Genomic DNA, 18,537 nt, shown 5'->3' with positions numbered 1-18,537 from the left:
GCATTCCAGTGTGTGGTAAAATGGGGTTCTTGGCCCCATTGTGTTCACGTTTTAACTTCGGTGCGATAAACTTCATAGAGTAGGCACATTGAAATGAATGGGACTTTTGTTATAACTAAATTGAGTGCTAATCCATCAATTTTAAGAGGTTTACTGAAGGCTGAATTAAGGTACTGTATAAGGTAAGTCTAGAAGTTTTAGTCTAAAAATTGATCCCCAAAACTTGAATTGACATACCTACGGGCCGATATAAGTACTGTACTTTAACTCTTATTTTAAAAAGGAACCATTCCCTGGTAAAGACAAGAGCGTAATCTGTCATGGAAGCACTGACTCCCATCTATTCTCTCATCCATCCAGCTTTTACTATGAGAACAAACCGTCATGCCTGATGTAAATTTTGCAAGTTCTTTGGCATTGTTTTCCTTTGCTTCATCCTTTAAATCCTTTGTTATATTCCCCAGAATTTTACCCTTAATTTATCCTTGGAGTCATATCAAAATCCATAATTTTGACCCCAAAACCTGCCCTTGGCTTATACATGAGGTTGAGTGCATATGGTAATTGGATGCCCAAACATTTTCAGAAATGAGGACCTCTGGGTAGATATGTGAGCTGTAGAATAGTGGCATAAGAATAAAATTAATAGAGAGTATAATAAAATGCAAATTACAAAATAATTCTATTCTCCTCACCTCTTCCAATTCTTACCTACAAAATATTACATATTCATATTACATGTGAAATAGCTAGAAATGTTTTGACATTTGGATTGCTACTGTTGTTACTGAAGTAAAATTTGAGTAGAGGTTAGTTTTTTTTAACCTTAGAAATAAACCTGCCTTGGGGAAAGGGGAATCCATTCAACAACATAATGAAAGTATGACATGACATCTAGCATCCAAGAGCCTTGAAGGTTACTTCTGCATGAACACCCACAGGATCAGACTCCAAAGAAGCCAGAAGTGCACTAGTTATGGGGCAAATGCAAGCCTCTACTTTGTACTTCATAAATTTACATCTGACAATTTTTAATTTTGTGAAAATCAAACACATAAGTTAGGCTGGCCCAAACACTGAGGCTGTGTGCAGGATATATTAATTATTTGATTTTTTTTCATTGAAGCTTAGGAAAAAATAATTTATATTTACTAGTTAGTTCATAACATAGCAAAATACTTGTACAGAAGCTCAAGATTTTCCCTTTCTGTGAAATAAACCCTTTCCAGATGATTGGTGTTAAAATGATGTTGAACAACATTTGCAACTAAACCAGCAGTACCCATGGTCAGCTGCAAATATACGGACACAACTCTTTGAAACCAGTTTAGCTATTTCTCCTTTTGTTGTGTGGTTCTTATTCCTACAAACAGAAAAAGCTTGCTCTGTTTTGTTTAAAATAAGATTTAATAATGACAGTCTGCACTGTTCTTTCCCCTGCATGTATACAGTATATAGATATTAAACTTGTCATTTAGCGACCATTACAGTTTATTTCAAGAAATGAGTGTGGAATTTCACATTTAATAAGTTGCAATTATTAAAGAGCTCAGCTAGATGGGAACCAGCCCTCGCTGTCACAGATTGTAAGGCTTCCGTGATAAATTTGTCTTTCTTTACGGATCAGACGAAAAATAGGATGTTATAAACTTTATTTTATTCAGGAAAGAACTAGGCAGATTTATTATCTTCTCTCTCTGCCCCCCCCCCCACCTGTCAGGTTCCTAGTCTTCCACACATATGCATGATTTCCCTTTCAACAGAGTTTAACAAGAAGATCCCTCATTTTGCCCAGAGCCATGGGACATTGCCCTCCTTTGCTATTTTTACTCCTTTTCCCAGTTTCTTCTGTTGCCTTGGGGTCTGTTTTCTCTCTCCTGCTTGTCTGGTAGTGCTGCTGCTCAAGATTGTGAGGAGGTGATGGAAAAGTAAATGATGGCAGTTGCACTCTTGCATGGGCATGCTGATTCCTTTTGTCAAGCAGATGGCATGGAGTGGGAAGACAGGGCAGAAACAGCAGGGAGTAGGATTCTTTTTAAGGTTCCCTTCAGCCCCCCCCCCCCCAATCTCTAATGTGACAAGTAGCCTAATAGAATGTTTTTCTTCTTAGAATCAGAGAGTTGGAAGAGACCACAAGATCCATCCATTCCAGTCCCCTGTCATGCAGGAAGACCCAAGCAAAGTACTACTGACAGATGGCCATCCACCTGATGTTTCAAAGCCTCCAAAGAAGGAAACTCCACCACACTCTGAGGGAGTGTGTTCCACTTTCAAACTGCTCTTACTGTCAGGAAGTTCTTTCTAAATTGCATCCCCACTGCAGAAATAATCCAGTTTGACAGCACTTTAACTGCCATGGCCCAGTGTTATGGAATTCTGCAGTTTGTAGTTTTGTGAGATATTTTGCTTCCTCTGCCAAATAACTTGGTGCCACAACAAACTGCAAATTCCAGGATTCTATAGCACTGAGCATGGCAGTTAAAGTATCATACTGTATCGAATTATTTCTGCAGTGCAGATGCAGCCCTAATGTTAGGTAGAATCTCTTGTCCTGTAGTTTGAATCCATTGCTCTGTGTCCTAGTCTCTGGGAAATCAGAAAACAAGCTTGCTCCATCCTCAGTATGACATCACTTCAAATATTTCAGTAAGGCTGACATGTCACCAGCGGCCCTTCCATATTGTACAACTATAGCACTATGATTCCTCTTTAACTGTCATGGTTGTGTCTTTTTCTCCCTGTCCCACCCACTCCAGCACCCATTCTACATATCTCTCCTTCAGTGATTTGTTGCCCAGACCCAAAGCCATCTCCTTCTCTCCCTATTTCTTTCCCTTCATTTGTTATTATCTGTTTTTTTTCCTCTGGGGCTCGACAGACAGTCAGCAAAATGCCACGCCTGTTTGCTCTGGATCATTGCTGTGGCAACCACATGGTGCAGGAACGATCCACTCTCTCTTGGAAGCAAAAAGAAGCTGCTGAAAGCAGCTTCCTGGAAGGGGCACCATCATGGCGCTCACACACCATGATGACACCCCTTCTGTCCAGCGTCGTTTGCATGCTCTGATGACCCATGTGGGCGGGTGCACTCCATAATGGCATACTGGTATCAAAAGTAGGGCTGGGTGCATGTGGATGCCCAGCCCTATCTAGCTCTGCTTTCAGCCGCAGGCTGGCACAACACACTGGTCTGTTTAGGGCCTAAGTCACTTAAGGCGGGTTACACACCGCCATTTAGTACGTATTCTATACGTACTAGGGTTAGGAAGGGGCGGTGCTTCCGCACCCCCTTAACCCTAGTACGTATAGAATATGTACAAGATGGTGGCGCCCTGTTCATACGGGTGCCGCCATCTTTATGTATCGGACGCTGTGCGTCCGGACGTCGCGAGTCCGCCCCAGGCGCCTCGCGACGTCATAGAGGCGCCGCAAAAAGAAGCTCCAAAATGGAGCTTCTTTTTTGCTCTGCGTGGGAGCCACGCGGTGTGGCTGCTGCGGCTCCCTCATGGAGCAAATGGCGCCGGTGGGAGACCGCCACAAAGCGGCGGTCTATAACCCGCCAAAGTTAGGATACACTTTCTTTCTCTTTCCTCTTTTTCTGCAAAGAGATCTTGCAGCACCTTTGGGACTATTTGAAAGAAGTTGTAGTATGAGTTTTGATAGACTTGGTCTCCTTCCTCAGATGCAAGATTCCTTTGCATACTAATACTCCAGACTAGCACAGCTATGTCTCTGAATTTGATTTCTTTCCAAGCAGAGATGGTGGGGCAGTAAAGGAAGAGGAAATGGCAGCAATAATGTTGTTGCTCATGCTGTGCATGCATGCTTGCACACATACGCTGAGGCTCTGTGAAGTGAGAACGTGAGGCAGGGACCTGCCTTCTTTTTCTAATTTTACTTCTTCAAGGATCTATCTATACCATCTAGGCAGCAGCAGTTGCCCTTTTAATTATCCAGGTTGGTTGACTGAGGTAGAAAGCGGAAGAGAATGAAGAAGCAAAGCACAGCTTTTAGTCCAGCAGCCAGAAATTATTCCCTCTGGTGGTTGCTGCCTTGGCTGGCAAGCACTCCATCATCGTCCCCTGTCTTCAAGTCATCCTTCAAATCATCCTCCTACTGCAACACTTGGGCCTGGATCTTTTGTACCAACTATACCATTTATAATCCATCCCAGCTTTACTCTAAATAGAACTGATGTTGGATTTAGCCTAATGAGGCTTCTGATATACATAGCACAGTAGAGTAAATAGTTCTCAGAAACACTGAGAATGTTTCTGCTTGTTTATTTTTACAGCTTCAGAAGTGATTGAATAATTTTTCTTTCATATTATTTGTTATTTTATTATTATTATTATTTTAAAAAATCCTTTCTCCTAACATGGAATCCAAGGTGGCTTACAGTAAGGTTAAAACAACTAAAGCCTTGATGATAGAAAAGATTTTTTTTAAAAAAATGATTAAATTAGCTATCGTGTTAAAATTTCAAAAGGTATAAAATCATTTCCTCCTTGTAAAAATATTCTGTAGCTGTAAAAATAAAACTGCAGCAGAAAGACAGCATTAGAAAACCTTTCTGTGAAATCAATTAATTACTAAATAATAAATTTTTAAAAGCTCTTTACCAGCTAGCAAAAGAAGAGCAGAGAGGGACCAGCTCACTCTCCCAGATAAGACAACTCCAGAGCAGTTGTGTTCCCGCACGGATGCCCATGCAGGCTTTAGTGGCACCCACCCAGGTACAAGGAGTAACTGTGGGGATGGGGGGCACCCTTCTGGGGTGTCACCCAGTATGGCCCACACCCCCTGCACACATGCGCACCCAGTGATGCTATTGCTCCACAGCCTGGGAGCAGTTACTTGAGAAAGCGTTTCCTTTTGAAGTTCTTCTGTTCAATGTACAATGTCTGAGCTCCACAAATAAAATGTTACCAACAGCTCATGGTTACAGAAGCAAGAACACATCCTGCCATCATGAAGCAGCATGCCCTCCCCTCTTGGAACTGTGGGTTGCTTGGAACAAATATGATTTTCTGCATGGTAACTGTTATCCTAGAGTAATAATCTAGCCTAGTACAGAAGCTACATTCTAAAACATCATGTAAATGTACTCCTATGTTTATCCATCCAGATATGCCCCCCAGCACCTCAGGAACCTACTTTCAGGAAAGTACATGTAAAGAAGTTTTAATTAGTAGGCATATACAGATTGTATGATAGTAGTTGCCACAATATGTGCTGTGAGAGTGATGAAATCATGACACAGATCTGGCTTGCAGGACAATTGAAACTGGTAAGGGTACTAGCTCAATTTTTGATAACCTGCAGCTACGGATGAAAGGATCCACTGTCACTGGAATTTCTATTAAAGCATAGAATGGGGCTTATAAATAAGCAGAGAGTCAGTGTGGTGCAATGCTTTGAGTTTCATTGAGACTCTGGACATCAGGTTTGATTCCCTGCTCAGCCATGAAAACACAATGAGTGGCATTTGGTAAGCCACACACTCTCAGACCCAGGAAACCCTGTGATAGGTTCGCCTTAGGGTTGCCATAAATCAGAAATAACTTGAAGGCACACAACAACAAAATAAATAGGCAAGACAATAAAGGAATATTATGATCATTTTGGTGCTGTTCACACTATTAATAGTTTAAAAATGAGAAGCAAAAATTGGACCTTTCAAAATATGGTTATCAACATTGGGAACATTTCGGAAAGAATATGTAATGTGTCATCACATTATAACAGTAGTTCCTGCAACTCCTCAATAAGATCAGACACTTAGAAGAGGTATGAGAGAGTCAGTGCCTGCTGAACAGTATTGCAGCATCCCTTGAAAATTAATTTCACATACTGCTGTGTCCACATTGGAGACCTGAAAGAATGAGAAGGACAATCTTAGTGTTTTGCTAAAATGGATGCTATTATGCTAGAGCTTACCTGGGCGTAACCAATTAGGATCCTATGCTCTCCTAGCACTAGTATAGAAGAAAAAGCATTACAAAGAGAGGATTTGCAGTAACAATTACAATCACTCCCACTATGTGTGCAGTAATTCTGCTGCCATCTCTGTATCCCTGCTGTGCTCCCAGCAACATTTGAAGAAGGATGAAATCAGCCTGTAGTGATGGCATTGAAACCATTGTTCTGACGTCTGCCACAGACCAGAGAATAATACAATGAACCCACAAAGCCAGCAAAAATAGCAGTATAGCTGAGTGGTTAAGAGGCACTAGCACTCCCCTGAGTCAGATGTTAAAAGTTATCTACTAGCCTGAAAGACATGAAGCTGTGGAGTGACCTCCTTGCCAGGCAAATGGGCAGGGCTATATCAAAATGGAAGAATTGCCTTTCCAGTCTCTACAGTCAGCCTATTTCTCACTGCAATTGCTGCACGACAAAAGTGGATTCCAGTCTTCAGTGTGAAGCATGATTTCAATCCAAACAATGCTAAAATCAGTTGTTTGTGTGAAGGGCCGGCTCATCCATATTATAGGTGAACTAGGCAACTGCCTAGGGCAGCAAAATTTAGAGATGGCTGGGCTCCTAATTTTTTGTATAATTCTTTGGCTTTTTAACTAATTCTCAGTACTATGACGAGAGATTGGAACCTAAGTTTTATGTCATGTTTAGCTTTGACAAATGAAACAGCGGAAATCAAGGGGTGAAAATAATTATGAGGGGCGACGTGGTGCCAAAATATTTCTCACCTAGGGTGGCCAAATACCTAGAGCCGGCCCTGTGTGTGTGTGTGTGTGAGAGAGAGAGAGAGAGAGAGAGAGAGAGTGAAAATCAACTCTATAAATTGTACTGTCGTGGAATCCCACTCTGGGATAAGAACATACATTCCATAAGGCAAAACTACTGCAGATGGAAGGTGACAAGATAGCAATTTTACTAGAAAAGGAGGAAGAGAAGAATAGGGTTAAGAGTAGGATCAATCACTGCTCTCCAAATACTCCAGAAATTAAATGTTAAAGAGACGAAGCTATCTCACTCACATAAAAGGTCTGAAAGATGTATTTTGCTATCTGCGCTTAAGCAGAGGAAAAACCTTTGCTGTGGACCTTATGGGTTCCTCTTGATGCACTTGGGAATATGTTTGACAAGAGGTGTTCATTCAGATAATTACAGAGCAGCATGGTGTAGGAGTTTGAGCACTGATGGTGCAGTGGTTAAATGCCTGTACTGCAGCCATTCGCTCACAAACTACAAGGTTGTGAGTTCAATACCAGCCAGGGTCTCAGGGTTGATTGAGCCTTGCATCCTTCCAAGGTTGTTCAAATGAGTACCCAGATTGTTGGGGGCAATCAGATTATACATTGTAAACCACTTAGGGAGTGCTTAAGTGTACTGATAAGCGATATAGAAATGCATTTGCTTTTGCTATTGGACTACAACTCTGGAGACTATTATTCAAATCCCTGATCAGCCATGGAAACTTACTGTGTGAGTGGGCAAGTCACACTCTCTCAGCCTTGGAAGAAAGCAAAGGCAAACCCCCTCTCAAAAAATCTTTCTATGATAGGGGTGCCGTAAGTCTTCTTTTTATTTTAATTAAGGAGCTATAGTGTGTGTGTGTGTTTGTGTTTGTCAGTGGTGTGCTATATTTTTTAATCTTTTATTGTAATGATATCTTAAATAAGTGTTTTATCTGCCTTAATCATGTTTTTGACAATATTGGGATTTAATTCTTTATTAACTTTCATAAATTAATGTTTTAATGGGATTTTATTTAACCACCTTGAATGCCAATTTGGAAAAAAAAGATGGACTATAAGTCTAATAAATAACTAAATAAATACTGGAAATCAGTTGAAGGTGCACAACAACAAGGTTTAGCACTGGAGTCCCCAACATGGAGCATTTTGTCCCTCTTTATTGTTGGTTTTCTTTTATTTTAGAGGTTTTTTAAAAAGTTAACCTGTCCTTGCAATCCACATGGACCCCAGAAATATAACTGGGCACAAACAATGGTAAGTGGCAGCAGCCCCGCCATCCAGTCTGATGGTCACCCAATAAAATAAAAGTCTGTGCTAAATGTGGTAAGGAGCTAAATAAGGGATTGGCTAAATGGAATGGGGAAAACTGAGTGAGTTTTGCTTGTGTTTTTGTTCAGATAGTAGTAGATTTAGTGTGTTTTCTCTCTCTCTTTTTTTTTTTACCATTGGACAACTTCTAATTGTGTACCCAGGCCTAGTTTAAACTACTTGTGATCATCTTGAGGTCCTAAATGTTTTGCGTCCAGCTATTTAGTAGAATGAGTTCATATGTTTATGAACCTACTACATTTGCCTCACACACATTGTGTCTTTAAGTTGCTTGTCACGTTATGGCAACCCCATGAATTTCATAGCATATTCTTAAGCAAGGAATATTCAGAGGTGGTGTGCCAGTTCCTTCCTCAGAAATATAGCCTACAGCACTTGGTATTCATTGATTGTGTTGAGATTATTTTAATCTGGGATGAGAAAAATCCAGTCCCACAACTTTGGCTGTTTCTGTGGCTGTCAACCACTCCAGCCTCCATGGACTCCCCCCCCCCCCCCACACACACACAAACTTTATCTGGTCAAGAAAAAGGATGAATTGTAGTCTCCACAATGGTACTATCTAGTTTTTCCTGACACCCTAAAGATCCAGCTAGGCAAGGTAATTTGAAAAGAAAGATAGGGATACAGAGGGTAAACACCTATTCCACATCTCCTGGATTGCTACCTGGTTGAAAAAAGCTCTTCTCTGAGCCCAAAGCTTTGGGGTGAGGGACACATTTGGTGGGCACGATGTTTTGAATTCCACCAACTAGAGGAGACTTGAAATGCATATTAAAGTATCCTCCACCATGTCAGCACTGATGATTTCCTATATTTCTACCTTACTCATCTTCTTTTTTGGCCTGGACAGTGTGCAACAGCAACATGGGGGAGCCCAAAGAATGTGGCGTGCCCACTATTTTGGATAATTGAGGTAGAGCAGCAGAGCAGCTGCAGCCATTTTTAATAAGGGCTTACTGTATAAACCTCACTTTGCATAGAGACTGCTAAGCCTCATGAGGCTTAGACAGTAAGCCCTGTGGTAAGGAGCACAATGCTCATCCAGCTATCATTGTCACCATCTGTTTCCAGCATTGAGCCATGGTTAAAACAATTTTTGGATCAATTGGTTGTCCTTTTATAAAACTTATACATGAGTATATGTAGTAACTTCTTATTGTTAACTGAATTGCTGTGTGGTTTTTTTTTTTTAATTCATTCATACTGTGAGCTACCTTGAGCCTCATAATTGAGAGAAAAAGGGATATAAATCAAATAAATATAAAGTGTTATCTTGAACTAATGCTGCAGTCTAGATTTCCAGTTTCTATGAAAATATTTTAATAACATTGCATCATGAAATTTCCCACTCACCCATACTTTATCCTTGACTTCTGAATAATAGGGTCCTCTTTAAAGCTTTAAGCATCCATCACTTCTGCATTGTTATGTTAAATGGTTAGAAAATGTACCACAATTTGAGTGCCAATGAAGAGAAATTATTTGAAAGATTCTATACTTTCAGTTATGAAGGTCTGAATACTTTATTCACTATATAGCAAATAATGTCTGACGGTTCACAGGAATTATTAAAAACTTGATTTCATAATTGTAATTCTGTTTCACTAATGGTCAAACTGGATAAAGCTTTCACACATTGGTGATGAGGTCATGAACAGGTATGATAACAAGAGTGTGTTAATCAATGAAGTGTCAGTCCAGCACAACAGTAATTGTAACGATTCAGTAATAATTCAAAATTGTGAGTACAATTGGCAGTAGCATTATGAGGAACGTGGTTGATAAGATAAATTAATGAAGTTTCACTGATTAACTCTACATTTGCATGTCTGTGTATGATGCACATGTGATAGCACAAGTGGTGATATTTATTGATGTATGTAAACTAAGTAGAAAGCTTGTTCACTTGTTCGTTATGATGAGAATGGAAGGTTTCATATACATCTCATTTCCGATAGTGTCACTAGGAGGTGTGAAGGGTGATGCTCATACCAGATGAAACATCAGAATAAAGGTGACACACAATAGTGCCATCCTCCCACTGCGGGGTGAGAAAGGATGAGTATGCCCCTCCCTTGTGGCTTCCTGTTCAGGAGGAGGAGGTTGCAGCTGTGATGAAGCAGAAAGGCAGATTTCTCTGCAGAGGTGGAGGCCACTGCCATGGTAAAGGAGAAGGATGAGTGTGTTCCTCCCGGCTTCACTATAGTGGCAACTTCCTCCTCAGGATGTGAGAACTTGTTTGGAAACCACTGTGTAACTACTTAAGTGCAGTGGTTAATCGTTTGTAACTGCCTGATTGAATTGCAGCCAATATTTCTGCAAATAAATATTTTATGCACAGAAATCCTATTCTCTGTGCAAAAGACCTATGTGTGAGTTTTGTACAGAATATATCTCAAACTGCACATATTCTTATCTTTTCACATTTTTTCTCGTGGTTTCCTATGAATAGGTAAACATGTTTGTCAACTATTTTAAAGCAATATATTTTTAAATATATATACAGTGGAGCCTCTCCTTACGCGGGGATCTGTTTCGGACACCCCCCCTGCGTAAGGCAAATTCCACATAAGCACAAGTCTCATTCTTTTGAATGGGGTTTGTGCTTGCAGCAGTGTGGACCGCGCGCGCCATAGGCACACGCCCCATTCATTTAATTGCAGCACGGCTTCTGTGTAAAATGGAAGCTGTATATGGTGCACCCGTGTATGGAGCGGGCGCACTGTATATTTTACATCCATAGTCTGTCTGTCTGTCTGTCTATCTATCTATCTATCTATCTATCTATCTATCTATCTTACAGACCACTTGGAAAATACAGAAATTTCTGTGCTACTTCAGCCCTGTTTGAGTCAAAACCAGCTCTTCTATGTCCATTAACTGGACAGTTTAGTGTATGATACTGAGTGCCCTTTTCAGTTCTTAGGCTATTTCTTTAAATCACTAGCCTAGTCTCTGTAGTAATTGCTACCAGTTTAACCAGACATTTTCCCAGGCTAAGATTTCTTGCGTTTCCTAAGCATCCACCCACCAAAGGCTTATGGTAAGTCTTGAGAAATATTGCTAGGCATGGTGCCATGTGCCAGTCCATCAGATAAGTACTAGAATAATAATCTATCGTGCTTGAAAGAGAGAAATAATTTATTTTTCTGGAGATGTACGTTTGGACTCCTTGTGACAGTTTATTATTATTTTCTCAATTATTGTTTTTGGAGAATAGAAGGGAAAATGTTATGGTAGCTTTGATGGAAAAGGCTCTCTCTTTCCCTCTTCCTCTATCTCTCTGGGTGCATCTAAACTGCAGAAACAATGCAGTTTGACACCACTTTAACTGTCATGGCTCCATCCTACAGAATTCTTGGATTTATAGTTTTGTGAGGTGTCAGCTTTCTGTGGCAGAAAAGGCTAAAAACCTTGTAAAACACACCCCAGCTTTCCATAGGATTGAGCAACAGCACTTATAGTTGTGTCAAAATGCATTATTTTTACAAAACACTAAAGGAAAAGAGGGAAGGATTGAGACACAGAGGGTGTATCTACACTAAAAATAATACATTTTGATACCACTATGTCTCAATCCTTCCCTCTTTTTCTTTAGTGTTTTGTGGTTATAACTTATTTGTATATTGTATGTTTACCCTGAATGACATTTGGTTGATGCTGGATTAGGTAAAGTATATGATTAGTGTAAATATTGGTTCTGCACATAATTATAATATTCATTATACTGTTGTTGTAATTATTAATAATTATTAAAAAATTCCCTCTAATTTGAAAATACTATGCAGAGAAAAAAGAAATATATAGAAAACACATCTAACAGTTGTATCCTCACTGCATTGCCTATCAGTCACAGCTTAAAGGAGTGGTTTAAGTTTGTCATATGTCCTCTTCCCACCTCCAGAAATTTTATGTGCCACAGTTAACAGTTTCCAAGATAAATAAACAACCATAGAAACTACTTTGCTTACCAACATATAGTAATATACCTGGAAAATGCTTGTGTTACAAATTGTGTAATGCCATACAAAGTCTGCTACACTCAGAGCATGCATATATAACTTTTCCTTTTTCTGCTTCCATTATTTATTTTCAGCATCCGTTGCATCAACTTGCAATGATCCTGGGACCCCACAAAACGGCAGCAGATATGGAGACAGCAGAGAGCCTGGAGACACAATCACCTTCCAGTGTGACCCAGGATATCAGCTCCAAGGGCAAGATAAAATTACTTGCGTTCAGCTGAATAATCGCTTCTTTTGGCAGCCTGATGCACCCACATGTATAGGTATTAAGATGAAAAGTTGGGCACCATTCTGGGTTTAAGCTAAAAATGCATTATAATAAAAATAATAAATAAAACCTTTATTTATATCCCGCTTATTTGAAAGAAACAATCAAAGCATCTTCCAACAATTAAAATAATACAGATATACAGCAATAGTAATAATACAAATATATACAATCCCTCCTAAAAAAGAAATAAACTGTAAATAATAATAAAACTACACTGTCTGATTCAGATTAATCATTCAGGGTGATGCTACCCTTTGCCTTGTATGGGGCACCGCCATAATAATCACAGAAGCATATCTTGGAGAAAAAGGCCACAACTTTATTAATTGCAAGCAGCAATAAAACAGCATAGGGTTGGCCCATAGCATGAGGTCAGGATCTGGCAAAATCGACCAACACCCCGTTTGTTCAATACCCAAGGCCTGCCACCAGGCCTGCCGTCTGGAAGACCAAGGGGCTATGTACCACCGGATAGCAACCAATCGCTTATCCGTATTTCCAGCAGCCCCTTGTCACTGGGCCGCATAAAAACGTAATGGCCCCCGCAATGGCCATACATAACCGCTCAGCGTAGCCAGGTCCCTAAGGACTCCTGCTCCAGTGCTCCGCAGCCCTGGAGACCAACCATCCCAGATCCTGGCCTATGCTGCAGCCCCTGGTTGTGACAGCAACAGCAACCCAAGGGAGGGTGGGTGGGTTGCTGAGCGCGAACTGCCCCGGACCTCTCTCTGCACAGCCTTATATAGTTTAAGTCTGGGGCGGGGCCAAGCTCATTCGCTCCTCCCCCTTCCTGGCAGCACCAATCAGCTGCCTTGGAGGCCCCACTCGAGCGACTATAGAGGATTTCCCAGCCGGCTAGAGCGGCCACCCCGGAAATCCCGCCTCTTGCCCTTCCAGCATCCAGTCGCAAGCCTCGGCCGCCCTGAACTGCATTCTGGGGTGCGCCGAGGCCCCACATCGCCAGCGCTCCTGCCAGCGGCAATGCAGCTGCCGGGTGATCCCGGCAGCCGTTCTTTGTATGAGAAACGTTACTGTGCCCAAACCAGTCTGAGCTCCTTATTTGTGTTTTTAAACTCAAATCTACTTGGAAACAGCCTTGCATTCCCCAGAGTATTGCATAAAATAGCAGCATAGGGCTCAGGCTAAATTAAGCGTTAGTTCCACCTAGAGTAGATCTATTGAAATGACTACAACTGATAAGTTAAAACTACTTTAGGTCTCATTGTTTTCAGTGGGACTACTCTATGTGGGGCTAACATTGGATTCATCCTATTATTTTAATAAAACCTCAAGACCTAGGGTGAACAGATTTGCATGATTAACAATGTAGGTATCTAGTTCACCCCCAAACTGGAGCTATCATGTGTGTGTGTGGACTAACAGAAGACACCAGTGCCCTAAGTGCACCAGATTTTACTTGTAATTCTATGTGTCTGAATGCATAAATTCCATAAGCAAATTGTGATGGAAAAATGTCGCTTATAATGGGCTGAGATCTTTAACGGGCTCATTTGTTAGATTTTTTTAAAAAAGTTAAATTTAGTCAAATTAATTGGTCAGCAGTTTTTCAACAACATATTTGCAATTACAATTGCTTATATAAAAAAAGCACAGATGGTATGACAGCGGCATTCCCCTTTCTAGTAAAATAGACACACAAGATTCCCCACCACTAAAAAATTTGTCAGAGCCGCTAGGACCAGCTATTTTGTTAAACAACCATTGTCCTGTATGGGAGGAAGCTAATATTGGGCCTTTTTCTGCCTGGACGGAGGACATTTGCATTTCTGCTGCATCCTTGCTTGAAAACGTTGGAGCCTTGTTCGGTTGGTATTCACTTGTCAGCAGAAGAAGCAACACTTAGGGTCAAACTAAATGGCAATTTTAATTGCTAAGTGCTTGTAATTAACATTACGTGTGTGTGTGTGTGTGTGTGTGTGTGTGTGTGTGTGGAGTAAGCAGCAGCCCTGAGTTGACTGAGCAGACTGCAGGAAGGTGAAGAGGAGAAATTTAACTCTTGTCTTCCCTGTAATAAACGTGATAAAAATTACCACTCAATGTCAAAAGCTACTATTTGCATTTGAAAGGAAGTCTCCACTGGAGCCAATGGGAGCAATTAGGTATCACATTCATTTTGGCCTTTAGGCAAGGGCTGGATGCTGAAAGTCTCCCGTCAGACTATTTTGTTTCCCTTTTTGTTCTTGTTGCTGTTGTTATGGTTTATTTTGGCTTAATTTGGTTTTTAATAGAAATGTTGATGTATGGAGTCATTATGATGGAGTAGCATCAGCATATTTTACTATGAAAACTGACCTTGTGGGTTTTGCAGTCTGAAATCTTCTGTGTCCTATGTGTGTAGCACAACTGGAAGCCTCAAAGGTTCTATAAAAAGCATGATTAAATGCAGTGTTCAACATTCTCAAAAAGTAATGCTCTTGTAAACTGAGGATGGTTGAGATTTAATAGCTCTTCTTATTGGCATTCTGAGTGTTGTCAAACAGCCATTCAGGTTTGTTTATTTTATTTTAGGGTGGTTTTTCCCCTCTTAACTGCATTTACATTTTATAACTTCCCAGATAACAGTTTTTGTATTTTACCTCAGGCTAAGTCATAAAAAAATGTGGGAAGATTGTGTGTCTTCACTAGAGTAAAATCTATGGAAGAGCAATGTGGTTACCATGGTTTATTTTTAAAGAAAACAACCCACCTGGGTTGATTACTATTGTTACCTTAGGAGAATTATAGGTGTTCAGTACCACTGTTAACAAGAACCCTAATTTTGAGTGCATGGTTTCAGATTTACTTGCCTACCTGCTGGCAAGGAATTATGCAATTGTTTTCCCTGTTAGTGCCAAGATATTTGTATTGGATAGTATCTTTCATAATCAAGTAAAATGTTATTCTTTCCTTGTGCCAAGGCAGGGAAGTGGAATGCATTTTGTTGGAGAGTATCCAAATACATTATTGAGCTATGCTAAAGTGAACTTTTCTACAATTGTATGATGATTGAATGTTTGCTCTGTGATACTTACATCTACACCTGTACCTTGAGAGGCTATATCCACACGCAATTAATGGAAGAGTTTAGGACTAATTGTACTTACAATACTCCTGAACACATTTGACAACTCTTCTTCACATTCTGCCCCATTTTAGCCAACACCAGTCTTTCCTTTTGTATACCTGTGTATAGCACATTTTATAGATGGTTCTTTCTCTTTCATCAGACTTTTAGAGAGCTGGAGGTGTTGGACAACACTGAACTTCTTTTTTTCATCTTGGTTTGTTTCCAAACTTGGGACTGAATTGTGCATATTATTATTGTTATTATTATTATTTGAAAGGAAGAAGTTGGCAGCATGAGCTTTCATAGACTTCAGTCTACATCCTCAGATGCTTTTGGAGGAAGTAAACTGAAGTCTACGAAAGCTCATGCTGACAACTTCTTTCTTTCAAATAAGAATAAGAATATGCACAATTCAGTCCCAAGTTTTGAAACAAACTAAGATAAACAAAAGAGGTTTCAATGTTATCCAACACCTCCAGCTCTCTAAAAGCCTGATGAAAGAGAAAGAACCATCTATAGAGTGTGTTATTACACTTTCAGTTAGTCTCAAAGGTGCTACAAGATCTCTCTATATACTGATTATACAGACTAACACAGCTATATCTTTGAATTCTATTATTATTAGTATTATTAGTATTACAAATAAATAAGAATTCATACATTGTATAGTGGCATTTTGTTTGGAGATTTAGATGTTCTGTGTATACATTTGTGAGGGGGGACTGTTTATGCTTGACAGTAGATATTGATACTGTATCTGTATCAGTATCTATAAAATGCCTTTATACATCTGGATTTCATTCTTCCTGGACTTGACTTGAGAATTAAATGAAAATGAGATGCCAGAAAGGATTAACAACATTGATCCCAGGTTAATTTGGTGATTGTCAGGAATCATTGTGATCACTTTTCTTTTTCTCTTCCCTCCTCTGCCTTTTGTGACAGCTGCATGTGGTGGAAACCTTTCAGGCCCAGCAGGTGTTATTTTGTCACCAAACTACCCACAGCCTTATCCTCCTGGGAAGGAATGTGACTGGAGAATAAAAGTAAACCCTGATTTTGTCATTGCCTTGATATTCAAAAGGTAACATTTCTATAACCAGGACTTTCTTTTACAGCACGTGCTTGCTTTTGCTTTTTTTTAAAAGCCATGTTTAAAATTCACATTGTTTATCAGTTCATAGCATCTCTAATTACTTTTGTCTGGCTGTGGCCTGATTTGACACATTTTGTATCATTGCTTCATGCTTACATTAAAGCAAGTGATAACTTTTAAAAACCTTGCACAGTATCAAGGATACATTGATTCCTGCTTCCAGTAGTGGTCAGATTCCAGCACTGGCCATTGGTTGAATGACAGGATAGTTCAAAGGAGGCTCTGTCCCCCTTCTCTTCGGTACTGCATCTCCTCACTTAAGCAGACACTGTTTTGTAGAAGCCTAGAAGAAGACAACTGTGGAATAGAGGTCACAGATTGTGGATTTCTTTTATTGGTTATTTCTCTCTCCTGTGATTCAAGCACTGTTGCCATTCTCTATGGTTTCTTTCCAGAGTCTGGTTTTCAAAAGCATTCTCTTTGAACATAAAGGTCTGCTTTAGTTAAACAGTGGAAAAACCTCAGGTCCATTGGTCTAAGACAATATGGAGGCTCCCTTTCTGGCTTGTACGTCCAATCAGACATAACAAGGCACTTTAAACTACAGCTATTTGCAGATAGTTAACATTGCGGGGGGGGGGGGGGGAGAGAGAACTGTGCCGAGAACTAAGTTGTATACTTTGCAGGTATTTTTCTAGTGCGGTGTGGAATTTAACTGCATTTTGTGCATTGAACAGATATGTGAACTTTGCAGTTTGTACTCTTTTTACGTTTGGTATCAAAGCATAAAGGGTGAAACAAAGCATAGAAAAAAGGGGGTGGTATGACTTGCACTAAGTCCTGCCTGTTCTATCATTGACACAACTTGGTCAGGCCCCACCTAGAATACTGTGTCAATTTCTGAGCACCACAATTCAAAAAGGATGTTCAGAAACTGAAGTGTGCCCAAAAGAGGGTGACTAAAATGATGAAGACTCTGGAAACTATGCCCTATGAGGAACAACTTAGGGAGCTGGGGAGGCTTAGCCTGGAGAAGAGAAAGTTCAGAGATTATATGACAGCCCTGTTTAAATATTTGAAGGAATGTCATATTGAAGAGGGAGAAAGCATGTTTTCTACTGCTCCAGAGAATAGGGCCTGGAACAGGAAAAGTGATTCCACCTCAACATTAGGAGGAACTTATTGACAGTTAGGGCTGTTCAACAGTGGAACACTCTCCCTGGGAGAGTGGTGGAGTCTCCTTCTTTAGAGGTCTTTAAACAGAGGCTGGATGGCCTTCTGTCAGGGATGCTTTGATTAAGAGTTCCTGCATGGCAGGGGGTTGGACTGTATGGCCCTTGTGTTCTCTTCCAACTCTATGATTCTATGATCTAGTTCACAAAACCATGTATTTTTTTCCTAGACATAAAATCTGAATGCTGTATCCTTTCCTGCTCTACAGTCTGTTTTCTGTGTTCACAAAGTATAGGACCTTTTAATCATAAGTATTAGTTTCTACTATTTTGAGTTTCCCTCATTTTATTGTGCTACATCTGATAAACAAATAGTTTGGGAGCTAGACAGTCCCCTGTGTTCACAAAAGGCACTGAGCCTCATGATTTCTACAGCTCTTCTCCTGAGGCTTTGTCCTGTGCTGTAGCTTTCCTTAAAATCAAATAACGTGGGGGGGGGGGGGTTGGGAGGGGTGCTTTAAACATTTTTATACAGAGAAAGGGAGGTTTGGTTTTTTGGGGTTTTGTTAGGAATTTATACCACTTGGGAACATGGGAAGATAAGAAAAGGCCTACTGAATCAGAGCATGGATCTATCTAGTCCAATATTCTGTTCACACAGTGTCCAACCAGCTGCCTCTACGAAACCGCCAACAGGACATGAATGCAACTGTAACTTTTTATTATGATATGCAGTGTATCTGCTACAGTTAGAAGAAATTTAATATCAGCTTAAACATTATGGCCAGAATTTGATTAGGGACATATTCATGTGTAAGTCAAACTATGCATGCAAGGCAAAAAAGTCACCAT

The 18,537-nt window shown here is 40.2% G+C and overlaps 1 protein-coding gene across 3 annotated transcripts in view; it reads left to right on the top strand.

Moving 5' to 3' along the window:
• CSMD1 (CUB and Sushi multiple domains 1) overlaps positions 1 to 18,537 on the top strand; it is a 1,238,710-nt gene that overhangs the window by 1,000,180 nt on the left and 219,993 nt on the right. For all 3 annotated transcript variants that reach the window (XM_089531085.1, XM_089531084.1, XM_089531086.1), the window contains exons 27-28: positions 12,151 to 12,342; positions 16,363 to 16,501. In XM_089531085.1, the coding sequence (XP_089387211.1) occupies positions 12,151 to 12,342; positions 16,363 to 16,501 (331 nt within the window). The remainder of the gene's footprint in view (positions 1 to 12,150; positions 12,343 to 16,362; positions 16,502 to 18,537) is intronic.

Source organism: Sceloporus occidentalis, unplaced genomic scaffold (genome assembly GCF_023333645.1).
Source record: "Sceloporus occidentalis isolate IW3139 unplaced genomic scaffold, rSceOcc1.0.p SCAF_6, whole genome shotgun sequence".
In the NCBI taxonomy this organism is placed as follows: Eukaryota; Metazoa; Chordata; class Lepidosauria; order Squamata; family Phrynosomatidae; genus Sceloporus; species Sceloporus occidentalis.
This window is presented reverse-complemented; position numbering and strand designations above follow the sequence as displayed.